Source organism: Phodopus roborovskii, unplaced genomic scaffold, assembly GCF_943737965.1.
Source record: "Phodopus roborovskii unplaced genomic scaffold, PHOROB, whole genome shotgun sequence".
Lineage (NCBI taxonomy): Eukaryota > Metazoa > Chordata > Mammalia > Rodentia > Cricetidae > Phodopus > Phodopus roborovskii.
Genome location: NW_026125506.1, coordinates 4697120 through 4720309, shown reverse-complemented (window position 1 = coordinate 4720309; position 23190 = coordinate 4697120). Strand labels below are relative to the sequence as shown.

Here is a 23190-nt window from a genome sequence, read left to right as displayed (position 1 = left end):
TATACAACAAGTGCCAGGCCAGTCACTGCCTCAAAAATTAAAATAATGTGCACTTGGGTGTGTGCGTGTGCATGTGTGTGCGTGCACATGAGTGCAGGCAGGAGCCTACGGAGAGCAGGGAACCCTGAATTTGAATTCCTAGACTAGAGCTACGGGTGGTTGTGAGCCATCTGATGTGAATTCAGGTGCTCTGCAAGGATAGTTAGTGTGTGTTCATAACCACTGAACAATCTCTAATGCACCCTTATTTTTACAACTTTTTAAAGATTTATTGTGCATTGTAGGTGACCACAAACTTGTAGTGTCCCTCCTCTGTCTCTCTCCCCTCTCCCTTCCTCCTTCTCTTCCCCTCGGGTTTTTGTTGTTGTTTGTTTGTTTTTTTGGAGACACGGTTTCTCTGTGTAGCCCTGGCTTGCCGGAACTCGCTCTGTAGACCAGGCTGGCCTGAACTCACAGAGATCTGCCTGCCTCTGCCTCCCAAGTGCTGAGACTAAAGGCGTGCGCCACCAGCACCCAGCACCTCCAGCCTCCATCATCCTCTTGAGTGTTGAGATCACACATAGGAGTCATATAAGTCTATCTCATATCCTATTTTAATATCTGTGTAATTTTCTATTGCATGCATATATTCTGTCTGGCTACATTCTTTTGTTCTGTCTTATTTTGTTTTTTGAGATAGGATCTCCTTATGTAGCCCTGGCTGGCTTGGAACTTGCTGTGTAGACCAGGCTGGCCTTGATCTCACAGACATCCATCTGCCTCTGCCTCCTCCTAAGTGCTGGGATGAAAGGCGTGATATATCATGCCATCTAATTTGCAGTTTTTAAAATAAATGCCTAGAAGTAGTTATTACTGAGTCAAAAGATATGACTGTTTAAAACCCTGGGTGGGGTGCTCAGTGGTTAAGAGCACTTGTTGCCTAGGACCCGGCTTTGATCCCCAGGACCCACATGGCAGCTCACAGCCGCCTCTGGCTCCAGGAGCAGAGGCCCCGATGCCCTCCTTGAGCACACATACATGCAGGCAAAACACACATGCACATAGAATAAATTTAAAACCAAATCAAACCTGGACGGGCTGGGGCCACAGCTCGGTGTAGATCATCATGCTAGATGTGCACAAGCCCTGGGTTCAATTCCCAGCACAAGTTAAATATCTTAGCATGTAAGACTGCTCCTTGGGAACTTGGAGCCAATTCAGACAGAGAGCAATGCTGGGTGTTATCAATGGTAGGAAAAATCTTCATCAGTCCAATGAAGTATGATTAATTTATATTTCATTTTACAAATGAAATATACAAATGGCTTCTTGAAACAGGGTCTTGTTATGCATATCAGTCTGGCTTTGAACTTACAATCTACTGACCTCTGTCTACCCAGTGCTGAGCTACTTTATATGCTAGTAGAGGCATGTGTTGTACGGTGTGTTCACTCGTTAGTGGGTGTACACACACGTACGTGAAGATTTAAGTGCATCCATGTGCCTGTGCAGGTGGAGGCCAGAGGCGGACGGCAACCGTCTCCTCCGTCTGGCTGGAATGGCTGGCTAGTGAGCTTCCGGGACCCACCTGTCAGTGCCCGGGGTGATGGGGGTCCCGGGCGTGTGCCACCACGCTCATCTGTTTCTGTGGGATCTGAATGGGGTCTCCACGTTTGCTCAGCAGGGACTTTACCGGCTCAGCCATCCCTCCTGCTCTCTCTGAGACAGTTCACCATGTAGCCCTAGCTGGCCCACAGCTCAAAGGAATGCCTCCTGCATCAGCTTCCCACGTGCAGGGTTTACAGGCCTGTGCCACCCTGCCTGGCATAATGTATATCAGACTGTAGCAGGCTAAGCAGCTCCCCTTGCATTTGCTGGCCCCTGCTGGAGTGCAGGTCTGTGCCGGGACCCCCCTCCCCTGCAGCTGAGCCTGCTGTTAAGTGGGGCTGGCATTCACCACAGCATCCAAAGGACCCACTGCACAGGCCCCGCCCCCTCCGTCCCCCGCGGCCCCGCCCCCTCCGCCTCCTCACCTCCTGCTACCTCTCCCCTGCTTCAATGGTACCCATTAGTGAAAGCTGTGGCGATCAAGGGACCCTGAAAAGAAAAGAAAGAAAACTCCTGGGATCCTGGGGCGAGTACAAACAAACTTGGGGCTCCTGTCATTCCCGCGGGAACCTTAAGGTGAGATGCAGATTCTTCTAGACGGCACGTGCTGCCCTGATACTGATCTACGCATGCACGTGTAAGGTAGGGCCTGGGAACCTGTGTAGAGCAATTCCCTGGTTAGCACTGGGGTACTCCTGCTGGCCTCTGACCACACAGAACGGAGATGGTACCCTGTCTGCCCAACACCCTGGCGTCACCAGTGTCCGGTAGACAGTGGGGAAACTCGTCACAAGGCACCCTCTTGTCCTCACTGTCCCTCAGTCTCACTTGGCACGAGAAAATGGACAAAGCCTCTCCCGCCCCCAATTTCAGAGATCGCCCAGGATGAGGGGGCGAGGTGGAGGCCCTCAGGCCAGGCCACTCACCCCGAGGCTGTGGCCGAAACCAGTGCTGGGGGCAGGGCTGGCGGCGCTGATGTAACTGCTGACCCCCGAGTCTTGGTTGGCCGCCCCATAGAGCTCAGCCATGGGGCCGGGGCTCGTGGTCCCCAGGAAGCCCCCTGTGCGGCTGGGAGTAGAACCTGGAGGAGGAGCCATCGTCCAGGGGTGAGAGCCTGGCAACCCAGAAAGAAGACAGTGATAGCCCGGGTGCCCACGGCCACCCCACGACACACCCAACTCCCTCCCATCCCTGCCCAGGGCCGGCAGCCGCCCTCGCCCTCCCTGGAGGTCACCGTGTCCCTTCTTTCTCCCCAGGCCCTGGCCGCTGCAGCCGCCTCTCCCTGGGAGCCCCTGTAAGTAAGCCCCACCCCCAGCTGCCTGGTGCAGAGGGTGAGGCTGGCCTTTGCCACTGTTGCTCCCTGCGGCTGTGCGGCTGTAACTAACCCGTGAAGTTCCCTCAGCTACGACGACCCCTGCCCTTCTTTCGCCTTCTCTCAACTCCTGGAGGACCTGATGTCCCCAGAGGCTCTGCACCCTGATACCCAGTGTGTATGGCCCGTGTCCCCCTCGGCCGGCTGCTGTACTCAGCTCAGCCAACACGTCAGGGTGAGTGATAAATGAGCCCCCCTGTCAATGGGCTCCCTTCCCGGAAGGCCTCACCTGTCCCTCGAACTACAGCCGCCGCCGCTGCCGCCGCCGCCATCGGACCATAAGCAGTGAGAGGGATGGCTGGAAGACAAAGTGTGGGCACTGAGTACAAGGAAGAGGGACGAGAGGGGACCCTACCATCTGGTGGGGCTTCTCCCGCCAGGCCCCAGCTTGGAGAAGGGGTCAGTGCGTCCCCGCCCCCACTCCCCAGGTCAAAGCACGGACAGCCATTCTGTGCCCTGGCCCGACGCATCCCAGGGAGCCCAGCCTCGGTTTCCACGCTGGCAGAGCAGTAGCACCTGGTCCGCAGGGCCCCTGTCAGGACAGAGTCAGCTCAGAGTGGTCAGGACATTATCTTCCTTTTCCCAGCTAGTCGCCGAGGCCACGGCACAGAAGCCAGGCCCGTTAGCTGAGGACTGTGAGCTATAGAGCTCCCCACCGGGACAGGACAATAACAGGCTTGCTGCTGTGTTCTGAGTCCCCTCAGTCTCCTCCCTGACTCCAGGCCTCCCTGACTTCCAGGCTAAAAACAACCTGTGCCCCCTCCAAGTCCCTCGGCCCCTCTTCTGTCTTCCTCCCTTGGACACAGGGCTCTTCTCTTCCCAGTTTCCTCAGCAGCTCTGTATACAACAGGTACTTAACAAATGTCTGCGCTATAAAGGTAAAAGAGGCCTCTGCCTTTTGTCATCCCCGCCCCTGTCCCCCAACTTCTCTTTGGCTTCTCTGAGCCGTGCCCTTGTCGGGTAGTCCAGGCTGGCCCCAGACTCACTTCCCATTCTCCTGCCTCCACCTCCCGAGTGCGGGGCTTATAGGCGTTTGCCGTCGTAACCGCTTCTGCACGGTGCTGGGAACTGACGCCAGGGCTTCGTGCAGATAAACCCATCCATCCCCCAGCCCATCCCCCGAACATCTTAGCATCTGTGCATTGTGCAGGGGACTCAAACACGGGGACTGCGGTTCCTGAGCTCTGGGGCCACCTCTGCAGACCATCACCCGGCTTCTTCCCACTGAGGCTCCGCCCCTTGCCCTCCCACCAGCATGAGACCCCAAGCCCTAGGCACAGTGATGTGCTTTATCATCCATTAGTCCATCTGTCTCTATTAACACACCAACTCCTGGAAGGCAGGGGCCTTATCTAATTTATGTGTCGTGTCCCCCCCACCCCCCACCGGTGCCTGGTCCAGCGTCAGCACAGTAAATATGTACTGAACACATAAAATACCCAAATCTCTTTGTTCCGAGCCAAGGGAAAAGTTTGGACACCACACTCCAAGAGCGATAGAGACTGGAACCCATGCCCTCTCCTGCCACCCTTCAGCGTGGACATTTCCTGACTCAAGCCTACAGGGTGGGCCCTGGGCACTGAGGTCTCGGTCCTAACCTCTTCACAAAGCAAAGTAGCCGACCTCACTGAGCGTTTATCCCGGTGTAAAGAGTTTTTCTTGGCATGATAAATGTCTGTTACCCTTGCTTGCCTGCACACTCAGTGAGAGCAGGGCCTGGGCAGCCTTGACCCTTCTCCCCCCACGCCCCACCGCGGCCTGGCGGCATATGTTGCACACAGTAGGTCCTCACACAGAGACCCTCTCACTCCAGGTGTCCAGGGCTCAGCTGCCTCCCCGCCCTTCCTTTGCCCTGTGTCTCCCTTCTCCGGCTCCCATTTTGACAGACCCTTGCGCTGCCGCCCCCCCCCCGCAGGAAGAGCTGAAGCCAGGTTGGGGGCAGGGTCTGCAGGCAGAGTGGGAGAGAATCGGGGTTGGACAGAGAAGCCCCAGTGCACACTAAACACCCACTCAGCCTGGCAGCTGAGCCGTTTGGCCCACCCACCGGCACCCCTGGGGTCAGGTGGAGCCATGGGTCACTGGCCCAGGGTATCTTGATGTGTTGGGAAGCGCTATCATGACAGGGTAAGGACTGGAAATTTTCCTATGAGTGAAGTGGGGGTTCTGGCTTCTCGGGAGAAAGGGCACGTGGGTGCTGCATCTGGGGCCCCTCAAGGGGTGGGCTGGCACCGGGTACAGGCACGCCCAGTCCGTGTACAAAGTCCCCATAGCCCACCGTGCTTCAGTCTGTGAAGCGGCCTGTTCTCCACTGGGCACCACAGTGCCTGGTGCCTGGCACATGGGAGGTGCTGCATAAATATTTGCCAAATGGATGAATGAGTGACTTTACCTACATCTGCTTTGCTTGGCCTCACGCCCCACCCTCGAGGGCCATGTAGCTGAACCAACTGGCCAGTGCCCAGGCACAGCCTGCCGTGTCCTCACAGCCATGGGGCTGGCGGCGAGGAGGAAGGGGTCCTGCCACCTTTACCTGGGGACGGTCCCTCTCCCTTTCTCCCCACGTGGCCTATGAGATACACAAAATCCGAGCCACTGACCTGTAAGCTCGGGGAGGACTGGGGCGCTCGGGAGAGGGGTCCGCTCTACACGGAATTCTAAAATGAAACGTAAAACAGCTTAGGAAGAAGTAAAGGAACCCCGTCTGGTGTGGCTGAGGGGGAAGAAATGCGCCCACGGGGACCACGGGTGGGGGATGGGCCGTGCATGGGACTCCAGAGCTGGGAATGGAAAGTGCAGTCTCAGGTGAGGTCGGGGCAGTGGGTGACACAGGAGAGAGAGAGAAGACAGAGCGAAGGCAGAGGTACCACCTAACCCTGCACACAAAGCAACACGGGCACCAGGGGCCCTGACTCTCGGTGCTAAGAGCTGAACCCAGGGCCTTACACAGCCAGGCGGGCACTCGCTCTACTTCAAGACCTGTTTGTGTTTTAAGATGTACTTATATTAGCCCTGAGATGGTGGCGCCCACCTTTAGTCCCAGAACTCAGGAGGCAGAGGCAGGAGGATCTCTGTGAGTTCCAGGTCAGCCTGGTCTACAGAGTGAGTTCCAGGTCAACCAGGGCTACACAGAGAAACCCTGTCTCAAAAAACCCGTGTGTGTGTGTGTGTGTGTGTGTGTGTGTGTGTGTGTGTGTGAGTGTGTGTGTGAGTGTGTGTGTGTGTGTGTGTGTGTGTGTGTGAGTGTTTTGTCTACATGTATATATTTCTACCACATGCACTCCTGGTTCGAGTTGACAGAAGGGTTTTAGATACCCTGCCAACGGCAGTTACTGACAGCTGCAAGCCATCACATGGGTGCTAGGAATTGAACCTCCGACCCCAAGAACAGCCAGTGTCCTTGTGACACCACTTCCCAATCAGATCCCTCCCATCCTCCCTCAACAGCTGGTCTCTTAGTCTATAAAACGGGATTCTTGGGAGGGTCAGACAACATCTATACTCAGCCCAAGAGCAGAGGATAGGAACACTTAGGGCCCCCTACAGTCGGGTGTACCTCAGTGGGGAGCATTTGCCTAACGTTCCTAAGGCCATGAGTTCAATTCCCAGTACTGGGGGCAGGAGGGGGGGGGGATGAAGATAAGTAAGGAGGCCGGTTGGGTGCCTGACCTGGAATCATGGCACTGAAGAGGTATGCATGGCTACACAGTGCCTGTGAAGCCAGTCTAGGCTACGGAAGGCTCTGCTTCAAAGACCAATGGATAACACTGAGGGATGTGGCTCTGTCAGAGCCTGGCCTGGCATGTGTGAGGTCCTGAGTCCATTCCCAGCACTAGGTAAATACATAAGGGCCTGGGAATGCTTTGAGACTTACGGGAAACGATAGCAAACAGTAGCAGGACAGCCCAAAATTCTATTGAAATCTGTTTAAATGACAGGTCTGGTCTTTACACAGAATTATAAATGATGGTGATGACATCAGCTCTTGAGGTTCAGCGTGTAGCCTGTGACCCTGTGAGAGCCTCTCAGGCCGTGTGACCCTGTACGAAGGGCTCAGGACAACACCTTTAAGTACATTTGTGAAGGCCTGATTGTCACGGGCCCTTGGGGGATCCCCCACTGCTAGCCCTGCGCTGTCTTTGGTAGGACTGGCAACCCTGAGGTCAGGTAGGGATCAGAGAAAGGCAGAAGACAGAGAATGAATGGCTGGGTAAGAACTATTCCATGCAGGGACACAGCTGGCACCCGACTCTCACCTGTGGAGGGGGCGGGGGTGTCCTTCCTCCGAGACACGCACGCCCTTCCTTCCAAGCCTCCAGTAGGTAGACCCCCCAGCCATGCACCCAGACACCACCGCCCTGAGGAATTCACGTGGCCTGGGAACTGGAGACATGCTAGTGGCGGACGGTCACCCGGCAGGACTTACCGGGAAACTGGTAGGTGTAACCAGGGGCGAGGCCTGTGTAACTCCGGCTGGCGTAGGTAGTGGCTTGGAAACCCGGGTAACCTGATGGGACAAAGGGGCAGCATGAGATGCCTTGCCCACAGCTGGGGCACAGCTGGCTCAGATCTGAGCTGCTCATGTTCCTTCCTACACCTCGTCACAGATGACTCAGTTTCCCAAAAGGCTTCTGTGCGGCCGTCTCCTGCCAGGCACGGAGTACTGTCTATCACCTCGTTCAACCTTGCAAGTGCTGTAACAGGGAGACGTGGCAAGAAGCCCCAACGTACAGGCATGGAAGCCGAGGCACGGAGAGGCGACGGGGACCGAGGACAACGCAACCCTGCCACCGACTCCTTGCCACTTGAGCTCCCCCTTCCTCAGGCCCTCGTTTCCCACCCTGACTTGTTGCTTTTCCAGTTTGCAGAGCTCAGCCCAGGGCCTCCGCACGTCATTTCTGCCTGTGTCATTCCCGGTGAGGCCACCGAGGCCTTGCTACGCTCGCGTGTCAGCCGGGCCTCCCTACTCGCTTTCTGCCTGCAGCCTACAATTTCTACCACGACATCTCCTGGTTTCTGTAAGGACTTACAGTCCCCCCCCCCAGAAAAACCCTCTCTCTATATAATGGCACCCCTGGTTCTTCACCACCCCTTACTTCTTTTACTATTTAAGTTTCGTGTGTGTGTGTGTGTGTGTGTGTGTGTGTGTGTGTGTGTGTACACACATGCGTGTCCTTCCCGTCACTCTCTGCCTTATTTTATTTAGAGGCAGGGTCTCTCACTGAGCCTAGAGCTAAGATAGACCGGATGACGAGTGAGCCCCCAGCACAGAGGTTGCAGATGTGAGCCTCGACGGGCTTCCGAGAGGGCCCTAGGGATATGAACTCGTCACCATGACTGCACAGCAGAGTTCGGCCCACTGCGCCAGTGCCGGTCAAACCATCTATTACTGGGTTTTCTGACATTTTAGCGTTGGGAATGAGGGTAAAGCAGCTCACAAATCACTTCAGCCATAAACAAACAAGAAATAAATAAAGCAGAGCCAGGCATGGTGGCGCACACCTTTATCCCAGCCCTCAAGAGGCAGAGGCAGGAGGATTGCTGTGAATCCAGCCTGGTCTAGGATAGCCAAGACTACAAAGTGAGACCCTGTGTCAAACAAACAATCTGGCAACAGCAAAAACATTCTGGGAACTAAAAGTAGTACAGGATAGTACATTAGATGAAAATTTCATCAACATAAAATTCTAACGCTGACTACACCGTGAGGGGAGGCGCTAAGACCACTCACCCCAGCCCTGACAGTCTGGGTTGGTACCCAGCGGAGTCCACCGTGGGAAGGACTCGACGCCTGAAAGTTGACCTCTGACCCCTGTGTGCACCTGCTCTCACACACACAATGCTAATAAATAAATAAAAAGTTGGGGGCGGGGGCTGCGAGATGGCTCAGAGGGTAAAGCACTTGCTAAGCAGGCCTGATGATCTGAGTTTAACCCCAGAAGCCACACAGGAGGGATGGAGAACTGAGTAAAACATCACAGCATGCTGCCAGGCATGTGCACTGGCCTGCATGTACACACACCACACACACACTCACACCACACACACACACCACACACACACCACACACACACTCACAACACACACACACTCACAACACACACACACTCACAACACACAACACACACACTCACACCACACACACAACACACACACTCACAACACACATACCACACACACACCACACACCACACACAGTCATAACACACACACTCACAACACACACAACACATACACACACAACACACACACATACTCAACACTCATGCACACATTCACATACCTCACATGCACACTCACACCACAAACACACACGCACACACTCACACACAACATTCACAATAACAACATTTTAAAAATTAAAAAGTGCTCTAAGCCCTTGGAGGCAGAAGCAGGCAGATCTCTGTGAATTTAAAGCCAGCCTGGTCTACAGAGTGAATTTAAGGCCAGCTTGGTGTACACAGCGAGTTCTAGAACAGCCAAAATTAATTTTATCACTATTATTATTAATATTTATTGTTGTTTATTTTTGAGACTGGGAACAGAGGCAGAAGGGGACACCATCAGAGCTGAGGACACCCAGCTAGAAGAGCTTCGGGAACCAAGCTCGAGTCTCCAGAGCTCTACGCGGAGAGCCTATTCCCCTCTGAGAAAGAAGGGCCACATCACAGCCACTAATCATCTCTAACCACCAGGACCCTGATGGAAAGTACAATGACATCACCAAGCTGTACACACAAGGAGGATTCAAAAGACAGAACTGGAAACTCAGAAGATGCTGGCTCAGGAGTCAGAGTGACCGAGGAGAAGTCTACTTTCCACAGACAAGACAAGCCAGTAACAGACGGAGTTTAATCAAAAGCCAGAGAGAGACAGACAGAGAGAGGGAGGGAGGGAGGGAGGGAGAGAGACAGAGACAGAGAGAGGGAGGGAGAGGGAGAGAGAGCGGGAAGGAGGGAGCGAGACAGACAGACAGACAGACGGGGGGAGAGTCTAGCTGGGTAAGGAGAGGCAGCCTCTGGCACGCCTTCGTCTCCCTGCCCTCCCGCCGCGAGCACCCACTCACCCTGCAGACTCACATAGTTGCAGGCTCTCCGGTTCCCTCTGACCACTCTCCTGGTATTATACTTTATCCTACACTTATCTGTCTTCTTACTTACTTGTTTTCCCCGACAAACCACAAATCTCAGGGCAACCACTGCTGGAATTCCCGCAGAGGGACCGGCACACACATGTGCTCTACAGACAATTCGATGGGGCAGAGGAGCGGCTGACCTATGCCGGAGCGGCCACAAGAGGGCAGTGCTCCACACCAAACTGCGCACCTTGGGCAGGCCTGCCAGGTCTGAAGCAGCTTTGCCATCCATCACTCAGGCAGGAGGGCAGACCGCAGAGAAGCCCCGCCCACAGGCCCCGCCCACCCAAGCCCCAGGAGCCCCAGGAGCCGATCTAGGCAGGAAGAAGCCACAGATGTAGGCCAAGCACTTACCCAGCATGCCGATGCCCAGCATGAAGGCGTCCATTCCGTAGGGCATGACTCGAGACCTGCCCCGGGCTGAGCCCGTCGGGGACATCACTTCCTTTGGCTGAGCTTTCTTGCATTCCACCTGCAATGAAACCTGATGGTCAGCGGAGCTTCCTGCTCTACTGGGGGGTGGGGGTGGGGCTGTTTATTATAATTTCTGGAGCGAACGCGTACTGTGATTCCTATTTATCTTTAGTTTTAATTAGATGCATTTATTTATTTAGAGACAGAGCCTTACTGTGTAGCTCTGGCTAGCTTGCAACTTGCTATGCAGTCCAGGCTGGCCTAGAACTTGTGAAAATCCCTTTTCCCTTCTCCAGAAAGTTGCAGTTAGAGATGTGTACCATCACATGAAGCTGGCATTCACATCTTATAAAAACATGGGCTCTGAGAGGGACTGACTTCTGGGAGAACCAGCCCTGCCCATTTTCAGAACCCCAGAGCTCCCTCCCCAAGCCCCGCCCACTGCGTCATCATGGAGTCTGACCCCCAACCCTCATCTGGTCCCAGCTTACCATTTTGTTGTTGATTTCATGGAAGTGGATCTCACACACTTTCTCTACGATGTCCTCACTCTCAAACGTGACAAACCCGAACCCTGGAGGGGGATAAGGGGCAAGGGCAGGGTCAGAACCGGGGCTCATTCACGGTCAACACCAAGCCCCATGCCACACATAACACCACAGCTCATCTCTTCCGGGCAGTGTGGGCAAGTGTCTGAGAGTTAATGAAAGGCCCTGCCCTCAGCCTTAGAGTATCTCAACTGCTGACGGGCTGAGTCAAGGTTTCAAATCCCAAATTACAGATGAGCAAGCTGGAGGCTCAGAGAGGTGACCTAACCTGTCCAAGGTCACATAGCCAAGTTAGAAAGTGGTAGCTCTGAGACTGGAGGGATGGCTCAGTAGCTAAGAGCACTCGCTGCTCTACCAGAGGACCTGAGTTCGATTCCCCCACACTCCCATTGGGCTGCTCCATTACTGCTTATAACTCCAGTTGGCTTCCAAGGTCACCCCCACACCCAGCACATACTTACACAGACCACACAAGCGCACACACATAGAGATAAAATAATTTTTTTTAAAAGTGGTGGAACCACCATGGAAACATAGTCATCCTCTGGAATCAGAGGGTAAGGGTTCTAGGTGCCCACCCTGCCCCCCCCAAATCTATGGCTTGCTCAGGTTCATTATACAGAATGGCATGTTTCTATAGCGTGCCCTGCAGTGAACTTCAGATCCTATCTAGGGTTCTATTGTCCATGAATCCCACTGCACTCTATTCACAGAGCAGTGGCAAGCGAAACATCTGTTCTCGGACAGACGCAACATGGCCTGGGAGGCCTTTTCTTTTATTTCGTCTCTTTCTTTCTTCAGTGCTGGAGACGGAAACGGGGTCTTGCATCTGTTAGCCCACTGGGCTACGTTCTCAGCCTTTTATAAAGCATTTCTCTGGGGGCGGGCCTTTTTAAACTGAGGTTCCTTGAACCCAAAGATGCAAAAATAAATAAATAAACAAATGAAAATCCATAGAAACAGAGGGATGACCCCACAACTAACATGCCATTTATTTTCTCTCAGATGCACATGCCCAAACCTCCCAGAGAACAGGTGTGTGCACATGCAAACCCTAGCTCACAGACACGCAGGGGCACTCTACTGGCGTGCTTGCCCTGACACAGCAGGCACACGCAGACCGGCCTCACCACGCCCACTACACACTCATAGCGCACAGCACACTGCCCAAAGAAGCTAAAACCCTGCAGCCACTGGAGAAATTGCCCCTGCCATCTCTTCAGGGAAGTCCCCCGAGGGCCGGGCTGGGGATTTCTCAGAAGGCAAGACCCTTGGGAGAAAATCACCAGATAGGACACAGCAGAGAGGCCCAGATGTGACCAGGTTCGGGGCCAAGGGGACTGGGGGCCTGGGCTTAGCTTGGGGTGGGAGCTGTGGCCGAGCAGACTGCCTGAGGCTTAGAGTCAAACTGGCCCTGAGGCAGCTTGGCCTCTGTTCTGGTTACCAGGGACAAGGTAAACTGGGGCAGGGACAGACACTGTCCAAGGAGGGACACACGGTACTGTGGGGGCGTCCTCGGCTCCTTGCATGTGTCTGCAGTTGGCAAAGTTTCGAGTGCAGGAAAGAGAGAGACAAAAGCTTTCTGTGAGGCCAGGCCCTGCAGAGGACTCAGCTCTGCAAGGGTAGGATGTCAGGAGGCAGCATGAAGGGCAGCTGTGACCTGTAGCCCCCACCACAGGCCCCAGCCCAGCCTGGGGAGGGGGAGGGGCCACACTCACCTCGGTGCCTGTTGGTGGTTTTGTCGAACATCAGCATGGCATCATCCACCTGAAACACAGCCTGCCGCGTTAGGACCCACAGGCCGGGGGCTCCCCAAACCGACACCCCTCATCTACCCCAGGCTTTATCTTAAACCTGCTCCCTGGGGGGCGGGACAGCATCCTAGATGGCACAGCACACTAGGGTCAACCAGGGATTCTCAACAGATTGGCCTGTATTTATTTATTAGACTCCAAATGTATGCCTGACACTTGGCTTCTATCTATCATCGCCACATTGCCCGAACAGGCTCATCCCCACTGTATAGCTAAAGGAAATGGGCTCAGAGAGGTGAAGTTGCCCGCCCAGGATCACACAGCAGCAAGTCCTGCATGCACCAAGGCAGGGAGGGAAAGGCACTAAGTAGGTACTAGGGAAAGAAATATGGGGGGGGGGGCAAGGCTGTGAGGTGGGAAAACCAAAGCCTCTTCCCTTTTTGGAAAAGGCCAGCAGCCAGACTCCCTTCTGCTACAGAGCTGTTCTCTAATTGAGGTTTCCTTTCGCTAGAGGCTGTAATTAAAGCAAGTAGAGTTCACTGCCTGAGCCGCTTGCCTTGAACTGGCTGGGGGAGGGGGAGAGGTGAGGGGGGGAGGGGGAGGGTCGACAGCGGCTATACTCGCCTGAACCCCAGCCACAGCTCCTTGTTACTCCCTCCAAACATCCTCTGCAGGCAACGCTTGCCTCCCTGCCTTCCCTCCTCAGCCCACCTCGGAGCCGACCACTGACCTGACTCCTAGGCAGGGGAAAATCCTCAGACTAGGAGGCACAGCCTCCCCCCAACCTACTCCAGGCCCTTCATCTGTCTTAAAAGATGCCTCTGGTGCCTCATTAACACAGGAAGTGCAGAACCAGAACTAGGGTGGGCCTCCTTCGAGAACCCGGAAGCTCTCCTTGGGGGTCAAGCTAGACAAGGTCTCTGTTTTTTCCCAGAAGGAACAGAGACCCCACTGAACTAGTAGACAGTGGGGTTCCTGGAGAATCTCGGTGGAAAGGGGCAGTTCCCTGCAGGAATATGCCATCTACGCTCCCCAGCCGATGGCCAGGTTCATTCACACGTCAGACCCCAAGTCGGCAGTTCAGGCTCCGCACACCTCATCCCTAGCTTAAGCACTGGAAAATGGAAATCCAGGAGGGTCTAAAGGAAGGCTTAGGGCCGAGCAGGCGCGAGCTGCAGCTTGGATACTGTGTTTGCTGACTGGGCGTCCTTGGGTAAAAGGCTTTAGGTTTCTAAGACTTGGACCCCTCTGTAGAATGGGCATTAATAGAGATTACTCCTCCGAGGAGTTAAATGTAAGGAGGACACGGAATACTCAGCTTCCGGTCGCCAGGGTCCAGGATGCACTCGGTAAGTAGCAGCTGCCATTATCTTTATTATGGAGGGACCTGCCCACAGTCCCAACAGGACAGCTGCGTCGGTCATAATCGACATCACTATTCTACTGAGCATCTTCACTTGTGCTCAATTAATTATTTTTGAATGGATGAATGAATGAAGAAGAAGAAGAAAAAAAAAAAAAAAACCACCAGCCACACCCTTCCTCCTTAATCCTGCAGCTTTGGGTTTCTTGCCTGACCCACAAACTGATTCAGGTCAAATCCAGTCCTTCCGGCCCTCTCCTGCCCAACCTTCCAAACTCAGTATCCTTGGTCCCCAACGTCGCCCTTCAAGCTGGGCTTGGCCGGACAGACCCGCACTGAGACGGTGGGGTCGAGGCTGGGGTGCAGCGCGTTAGCAAAGGGACCGGGGGGTGCAGGGCCCCCCACACCGCTGGTGTCCCCCTCCTGGGGCCGGCCGAGGGGAGGGAGGCTACCAGCCCGGTGTCCTTAATAGGCTTTGGTCTCCATGGGAACCCGGGGGCGGGGGGCTCGGGGGGAGGGGCGCGGCCGCGGCCTGCTGACCAGTGGGAGCCGCCAAGTTCGGCGGCGGCTAAGCCTGAGTGGCAGCCATGGCGGCTGACCATTGTTCCCCCCTCGGTGGCGGCCCCTCGATCCGGGGGGGTGGCCCCCCAGCCGCGGGGCCCTTGGCATTCCCGGCTGTCCCCTCGCTCCCTGGCAGCCTATTCTCCAGCTCCCCCTGGCCTCCCCGGGCCGGTTTCACATGCCAACGCCGATTTAGGCCCGAACAAAAGACGCGGCCGCTGACGGCTTCTCCTGGGGCCCGGTTGCCATGGCAACGCCGGCCCCGGGGGCAGGCGGCCTCCAATCACAGCTGCTGGATCAGATTAGTGCGGGCTCTAATGCTCGGTGCTCAGACACAAAGACACCCCGCCGGAGCCGAGCCGGGCCTGCAGCTTCCCAGGAGCGTCCTTCCCTCTGGGGCCCAGGCTCTGCCTGCCCTGCATCTTGGACCCAGGTCCCCAAGGAGACGCCTGAGCCAAGGCCTCTGGCCCCAACACGTCAGCATCCTCTGGCCCGCAGACCCCCCACCCAGCCACAGCTCACTATCTGTTTCCCAAGCCTGGTCCAGCCTGGCCTGCTAGGGAATTCATAGGCCATGATGGAGGGAGCAAAGGAGCCAACGTCCTTGGCCTATCTCACCTGAAACTCTCAAGCAGGCTGCCGGCCCTCCCCTCTGTCACCCCTGCACTCCAGACAACAACCCCTTTGACATTTCCCCACGGAACCTTTAAGTCTGCACTGTTTGATTTTTCGGGGGATACCTTTATTGTCTTAGTGGCACCACACCTTTTCATGGCCTACCTCTTCCAAAGCCCTGGAACACAGTCCCAAGGACACACCCAAGAGCCAGAGCCGACTTTGGGATGTTTTCTGCAGTTACAGGACCTAAGGGATCAGCGGCCATCCCCAGCTCCCTACCTGGCTAGACAGGGTACCCAAGGCAATAAGGATTCCTATTTATTGCCTTCTTATCATCCTCCCCAGGAAGGGGTTGGGGGGGACAGAAGGTGCAGCTGCCTGTGGCCTGGACAGGTGCAAGAGTTCCCAGGAGGCCAAGGGGAGGACCGGATTGAACTGGCTACAGGAGCACCTCCTCCCCCGGGACACTGGAGAGAAGAGGCAGGAGAAAAAGGCAGAGGGAGGTAATGAAGAGGCCGGCTAGGCAGCTTCCTCTCTCCAGAGTCTGAGGCCCAGAGATGGGAGGGGGAACCCAAACTGTGACTGGGTCTGACGTCACCTGCACGGGGTCCAGACCCTCCTCTGCCTGTTGCTGGGGTGATGGGACCGTCTCCCCCCCCCCAACCTGGCCTGATCTGCTCTCTGGTGCTTTCCCAGCCCTAGCATCCCAGTGAAGACCTACCTTTCCGAACTGCTCAAAATACTGCTTCACGTCCTCCACCGTGGTGTTCACCGATAGCCCCCCCACGAAGATCTTCTTCGTTCGAGTGACCATCTGTTAGGGGAAGGAATGAGTGGACACGTGAGTCCTGCGGCCTACCGCCACCAGCAGGGGCTGGGGGGGGTCCCCTGCCAGGATGCCAGCTGACAAGCTCTCAGTAGCCCCAGCCTCTCCAAGGCCCCCTCCCAAGCTCCCCCTTGGACTCCTGCCTCTAGGCCTGTCACAGCCAGCTGTGTACCCCACACCCTGGCCGGCTTGAGTGTGCCTCTCTCCCTGGGGTCTGTGTATGGAAAACGCCTTCCCTAAGGAACTATACAAGGGCGGGGGGGGGGGGGTAATGCCAGTAGCCCAGACCCATTGCCGAGGATGAAGACTACACCAGTCCTCCAGGGGGACACCAAAGCCACCACAGGGTGTCACCAAACTTAACACCGACATTTTCCTCATCAACCTTCCTCCTAACCCAACCTCTGGCAGCCCCGTGGCCCCAGCCCTGTTTTAGGAAGAACACATGGTCCTAATTACCCCAGGAGCGCATGGCTAATCCGAGGCAATTCCCAGCCCCATCCTAACACTAAGGCACCTTCTGTCACCAAACTGCTTAATGGAATTAACCCAATTCCAACCATGTGCTCCCTGGTGTGGCTTCCTTCGAATACCTGCTCCATAATTGCTTTCAGACCCTCTGCTGGACCCTCTCCAGAGATGGCCCTTTCTGCCTTCTAAAACTTCTTGGCCTCTGCCCTGGCAGGAGCTGCCTGCCTTGATGGGATTCAGGGTTCAGAGTCTCAGAGCACCGTATTTGCCATCCGGGGTTGGAAATGAGATGTCCTGGAGAAGGACTGTTCGGTACTGACACGATCTCAGCACACTTGGGTTCCAGATGTCTTGTACTTTACTTGGCCTTTCTTCCCATCCCCGTAAGTCAATGGCTTAAAAACCGCGATCTGGTTGGTCAGTTGCCGTGATGTCTGGGGTCAAAGCTAAGGCCCCACATCACAAGCTTTGAGTGCTCTTTTGCTTGGAACTCCTTTTGCCCACCCCTCGTTCTAGAAGAAAACCCTTGAAAGCCCCAGAAGCTGGAGTTAAAACACAACAGGTGACAGACAAGGGTTTTCCACCTCCCCTCCCCTTCAAAAGCACAACACACCTCAGAGACTAGACGGAGCGGAGCGTGACCTGAATCCAGAAGCACGCTGCTCTCTCACCCACGGCTAGGACAAGCCCACCCCGTGTTTGCCCCTCCAAGACTCAGGGTTGTAGAGTATGCCCTATGAGGCTAGAATTACACTCAGGGTCCAAACTGTATTGGCTTCAAATGCAGGGCAACAACATGACCTCCTCTCTTCCAACACACATCAGCCTATCCACTGCCTACTACCCAGCACGCTGTCTTCATTCTATACCACACAACCCAGAACATTCCAGAAACACTGCAAACAGAGGTTCCAGCAGCATCCGCCGCAGAGGAGAACTCTGGGAACACCATTACCCAGAACTGCCCAGGATAAGAGTTTTCCCAGCCCGGCCCCCAAAACACAGACACATATCTGCACACCTACCTTGGGCTGTGCTCTTCGAGGAAAGGCCACCTTGGGGTCAATCTGCAGGAGACACAGGAGACATGTAAGAGGTCTTGGGTGTCACATACAGCTTTGGGTGGCCACACAGCCCCCAGGCTCACTCATCCCAGGACACAGAAGAATAACCACAAGTTCAAATCCCAAACACGCCACTTTCTAACTTCGAGACCCCGGGTCCAGTCATCTAACTCCACAGAGCTTCAAGGTCAAGGTCACCCGATACATCAACAACTAATATCAATCCAAAGGGTCACCTGCAGGTTACTTCAGATACTGTACAGGGAACATGAGGTGACACAGTGTCTAGCTCACAGGAAAAACAACAACAACAACGAAATCCAAATGGCGCAAGCCAAGTCTTACTTCACCAAGAATCAGATACACTAAGGTCTGAGCGAACAGACAACTCTGCCCAGGTGATGCACACCGTTCCGACTTTGCAAACAGAGATTCTCTGTCTGGAGAGGACTAGGAGGAGAGGGACGAGCCCAGACCCTCGTCCTCACTACCTCCAGACTCTGACAAACCCTCCTAGAGGCTGTACCCAAACAGCCCCAAACAGCCCCGACAGTGCCGCCAGGCTCCAGGTGAGGCGGGCCGCAGTCTGCATGCTGTGGAAGGGTATGGGACTTGGACTTAGGAACTCTGGGCTACAGGCCAAGCCTGTAATCTTGGAAGTGTTTTCATTTGCCTCAGTCCCCTCATCTGCAAAGTGGGGACAGTCACGGCCACTCCTGCCGAGGGCAGCTGCGGGGGTGGGGGACCCCAAGTGAGATAAAGGGTGAAAGCCGCCCTTTGTGAACGTCCCTCCACTGCACAAACAAAGGTGCCACTACCCGAAGGCCACCTTTGCCCTAGACTGTGAACAGCCAGAGGGAATGAAACCAGGACGCACCTGGGTGCTCAAGCCACGCTGACAGATCATCAGAAGACAGAGCACAGCACTCTGAGACCAAGACGAGACCGGCAAGGCTTGGCCATGCCAATTTCTTGGCGCTCACATGGACGGACATCATTTAGAAGTTAGCAGCCAATCACAGGCAAGATCTATCTCTTCCCAAAGTTCCATCCCTTCAAAACTCGGCCTCGTTCTCGCCAACTGGCCCCAGCTCCCCTCTGCCTGCATGGCATGAACCAGGACGCAGAATTCTGCCAGCTCCCCTACTGGAATCTGCCCAGAGACGGACCTCCAAAGCCTACACCAGGGCAATGGCCCTCCTTCCAGCAAAGCGTCCCTGATCTCTAGAGAAAATCAAAACCATGCACTGCCCGCCTCAAGTTTTGGTTTCACACCTCTGTGGAGGTTCTCGCCTTTTTATTTCTCCCAGGGCAGCCTCCCCAGCCTCCCACCCACCTACATGCCTCAGTGGACAGACCCTGATGGAGAGGCGGTGCCCATGCCATACTCCCCCAGACCCACATGCACCAAATCCCAACGCCACACACGCACACGCACCCTCCACTCTGACTCACAGCCGGCAACACAAATAAAACCCAGCAAGTAAATAACAGGTGAAAGTCAGGAGTCAGGACCCAGAATAGACTCCTTCCCGCCCCCTCCCCAGCCCAGAGATGCTAAACACAGACAAAGCCCTTGTGGTTGGCAGTCTCCATCTCCTAAGGACACCCATCTCACGATCCACACCCCCCTCCCTTATCAGTCCTCCAGCCCCCGGCCCCAACCCCTAAGCACAGCTTCCTGAGAGCGGCAGAAGCCACCAGTGCACTCTGAGGACAGGGGATGGTAGGAGAACAGGCAGCTTGATGGCAGATAGTCGCCAAAAACAATAGGGCACTGTCTCTCCTTTCCCAGCCTGGGTCACTGGGCTGAGCCAAGAAGACCTTTCATAGCAGGCAAAGTCGAGGCCTGGCCTCATTTGCTCATTACTGTAAGAGCAAGAGTGGGAGCCACTGGGCAGAGATAAGAGGAGTTGGGGACAGACGGTGATTTAACAAATTCTTGGGCACAACCAGCCATTGTTGCAGGTAAACAGGAGCCAGTAACTGGCCCAAGCAGGGAGGCCCAGGGCTGGAGAAGGCTGGGGGAGTGTGGAGAGAGGCCACACTGTCCCGGCCCCCTGGCAGACAGTCACCCCCATCACCGAGTAAGCGGTCCTCTGATGTTTCTCCTTTTCCTTGTGGAACCCCCGAGCTGGCCTCCGCCAGCGCCCCCTGCAGGGTCCACGACACCGGGGAGCAGTGTGGAAAAGAAGCAAAATGTTCCAGGAGTTTGAATGCCAAGCAAGCCGCTCCTCCTAAGATCTAGTCCAGCACGTGCCCCCCCCCCCCCATGCAAGCTAGCTCCATGTTTATAAATCCCCTGTAAGGGCAGAGAAGATGCATGTCTTCTACACAAAGCAAGGGCTCACTGACCGAAGTCCGGGAAGGAAAAAGGGAGGGGGGCTATGTGATGCTTTGCCATTGGTCTGGAATGGAAAAGGGGGTGTCACAGAGTCAAACAGCAGTTAGATTTCAGAGAAGCCACCATGGGTCACTGACTCACTCAGTCTGGGGTAGGAGAGGGCCCTAGCTTGACCCCAAACCATCAGCTATCAAGATGAGCACTCACAGAGTAGTAGTTGCTGCTTTCCTCGCCAGGACCCGAGTGGGTGTGCGTGGCATCTTACCCCAGACCAGGCCTTGGGATTTTCTTTTCCTTCCTCCCTCCCTCCGCCCCCAACTCTACTGACAAAGTTTCAGAGCATGACAGCTCTCGTTCTCAGAAAACTCTTCCTCTCTCCTCCAGAGCCCCATCCAAGTGTCCCCTGGAGGGAGTCCTGGCTCTCTCTCCTCCGGCAACCTCCCACTCCCAAAGGACCCCCGAAACCCCGAGGGCCACTCACTGTTTTGGAGTCGAGCTCGTGCCGCGACTGCGCCAGCACTTTATCCACCCCCGCCTGGTCCATGAAAGTGACGAAGCCGAAACCCCTGCGCCGCGTAGTGAGGGAGAGGCAGATGGTTACAAGGGCAGTGGGTGGCCGCGGCGCAAGGGGCGAGCCCGGCGGCAGGGGAGGCTGCAGGACTCACCTGGATCGTTTGGTCAGGGGGTCCCGCATCACCAGACACTCCTTCACCTCCCCGAACTGGCCGAAGTATTCGCGCAGCCCTTCTGCAACCACACACCCGCCTTCGGACCAGCCCAGGCCCGGGGCCCTTCCCCCTCCTCCCCCGTCCTTTGCCCCCGGTGACCCCAGCGCGGCCCTACCGCCCCCGCGCCGAGCTGCCCGCGCGCGCTCTCCGCTGCCGCCCCCCCACCCCCGCGCTCGCCGGGGGCTCCCGCCGAGCCTTCCCGGCGCCCACCGGGGCCTCGGGGAGCCAAGGGCCGGGCCGGGCTGGAGCGGGGGACCGCTGCGGTTGGGTTCCCGCCGCTCCGGGAGCCGCCTGACAAAAGTTTGAGCCGCAGGTGCGAGCGGAGTTGGAGCCGCCGCTGGCGGGTCCCGGGGGCCCAGCCCGCCCCCCCGGCGCCCCCCGGGCCCCCCCCGACTGCTCCCCGAGCCGCGCCGGGTCGTGCGCGCTCGCCCAGCGTGCTGCGCTCTCGGGGTCCCCGGGGCGGGGCGCTGGGGAGGGCACGAGGGCGCCCGGGGTCAGCAGGGCGCAGGGCCGGGCAGGGGCATCCGGGGCTGGGGCGCCGCAAGGGGTGCGGGCGGCGGTGCGGGGCCGGCGGGCGCTCCCCGGGCTGGCTCACCCTGCGTGGTCTGCCAGCTGAGTCCTCCGATGAACATCTTGCTGCGGGAGGAGCAGAGACACAAAGGGCCCGCGTGAGCGCCGGGCGCCAGGGAGCAGGGGGCGCGGGCTCGGGCCCCGGGGAGGCCCCGGCCCGACCCGGATCGGCCATGTTGGCGGGGCCGGGGCGGACGCGGGCTGGGCAGGCCGGGCCGGGCCGGGCCGGACCGTACCAGGGGTCGTGCGGCGAGTCCGGGGAGGCGAGGCCGGGCTGGGGCGCGTCAGTCTCCATCGGGAGCCGCGGGCGGCGCGGGCAGCGGAGCGGCGGCGGCGGCGGCGGCGGCGGCGCTCGGCGCGGGGCAGATGAGGAGCGCGGCGAAGGGGGCCGGACGGACAGGCCATGCTGCCCCCTCCCCCGACCCCGCTCGGGCGGGCGGGCGGGCGGGGACGGCCAAGGGGAGGGCCCGCCGGGGGCCGACCTGCCGGCTCCTCCCCCCGCCGCCCTGCGCGCATAAAGCCCGGCGCGCGCCCGGGCGCCCGCGGAGGCGGCGGCGCCGGGACCCCCCTCCCGCGGGGCTCCTGGGCGTCCTGGGGGCGAGCGAGGTCCCCCCGATTCCCGGGCCGGGCCCGGGCCCGGGGCGCGGCCGCACCCCTCACCCACGGCGGCGCGGGGGCCCGGCCGCGGGAACGCCCTCCCGGGATGAAGCGCTTCCCGGTGCCTTGAAGGTAGCTCGGCTCGGGATCGGGAACCCTCCCTCCCCAGTCCTGCCTCCCAGGTCCCCGCTGTTTAGAATTTAGAAGACGCCCCTCATCTTCCTGGGTCGGCTTGGAGATAGCCCAGTGCCCCCCCCCCAGTCCCCACACCTTCCCACGGGTAAGAATCTCTCCTCCCAGCCCGAGCGAGAAACCGCCCTGGAGCCCCCAGTTTCTGCCGAGCCTAATCTCCACTCCCCCGACGATGGTCTCCAGCCCACTCCTAGTTTCCCACGTCCAATCTGGGGAGCCCTCGCAGAGCCTCTCGTCCCGAGTGGGGGACCTCTGCCAGCACATCAGAACAGTCTTCCCGTTTTCCTCGGCCCTGGCTGTGGAAAGCCAGAGTGCCTCTCGCGACTCCCCCAAGTCCCTCCTCTCCACACCTGGGACCCTGTGGTCTGTTGAGAGAGTGCCCTGCCTCGAGCCTGGGTTCGCAGTTTGCTGCCTCCCGGTCCCTGGGTGTTCAGCTCCGTCTGCCTCGCTCTTCCAACCCCCTTCCCGATTATTGTGTCTGGAGTGGGGGAACCTGGTTCCAGACGCCGCTGGATCCCGACGAGGCCCAAAGAGAAGCCAGTGTCTCAGAGATCCCAGTGAGGGATTCCAGGGTGACCCCCTCTTTTTACAGGGCGCTAGCCCCCTCCGGTCTGCTCTGGAAGTCCCTGAGTTCGGAGTTCACTCCCCTCAGTAACCCATTCTCCTCTCTGAAGCCGAACTCCTTTCTCTTGCTCGTTCTAACTCAGGGGTCTGTGGGGTCTCCTCCCTCCTAGTACACCCCACCCCTATAACCCCTCTCTCCAGCCTGGGAAGACCAAGAAAGTCTCTTATATCTGATGGGAGGCAGAGCCCACCCTGCTTCCTCAAGCCTAAAGGGCCCCCTTCTCCTGACTTCCCCGGCTGAAACCAGATTAGAAATGGTCAGAACAGGAGGCTGAGGGGGCCCGGCCCAGCTCCATCCCCATTCCTGCAGTGGATCTCCACAGGCCCCTCCCTGCCACCTTACCTCCCCTCCTCCCCCTCACTTCCTGACACCCACCTTGCACCTTTGTAATTAATGCGCGCCTCAGCCTTGGCACCCCAACCTG

General features: G+C 57.1%; 1 protein-coding gene across 1 annotated transcript; it reads right to left on the bottom strand.

Annotated features, from left to right (window-relative positions):
- Positions 1-2476: 2476 nt before the first annotated feature.
- Positions 2477-21791, bottom strand: Msi1 (musashi RNA binding protein 1). The gene is made up of 13 exons (XM_051176488.1): positions 21589-21791; positions 21378-21418; positions 20720-20801; positions 20536-20620; positions 17672-17713; positions 16071-16163; positions 12772-12820; positions 10997-11079; positions 10446-10563; positions 7383-7463; positions 5557-5613; positions 3189-3257; positions 2477-2701 (listed from the first exon to the last, which is right to left on the bottom strand). The coding sequence occupies exons 1-13, from the start codon at positions 21645-21647 to the stop codon at positions 2496-2498; spliced, it is 1065 nt and encodes a 354-aa protein (XP_051032445.1). The 5' UTR covers positions 21648-21791; the 3' UTR covers positions 2477-2495.
- Positions 21792-23190: the final 1399 nt, after the last annotated feature.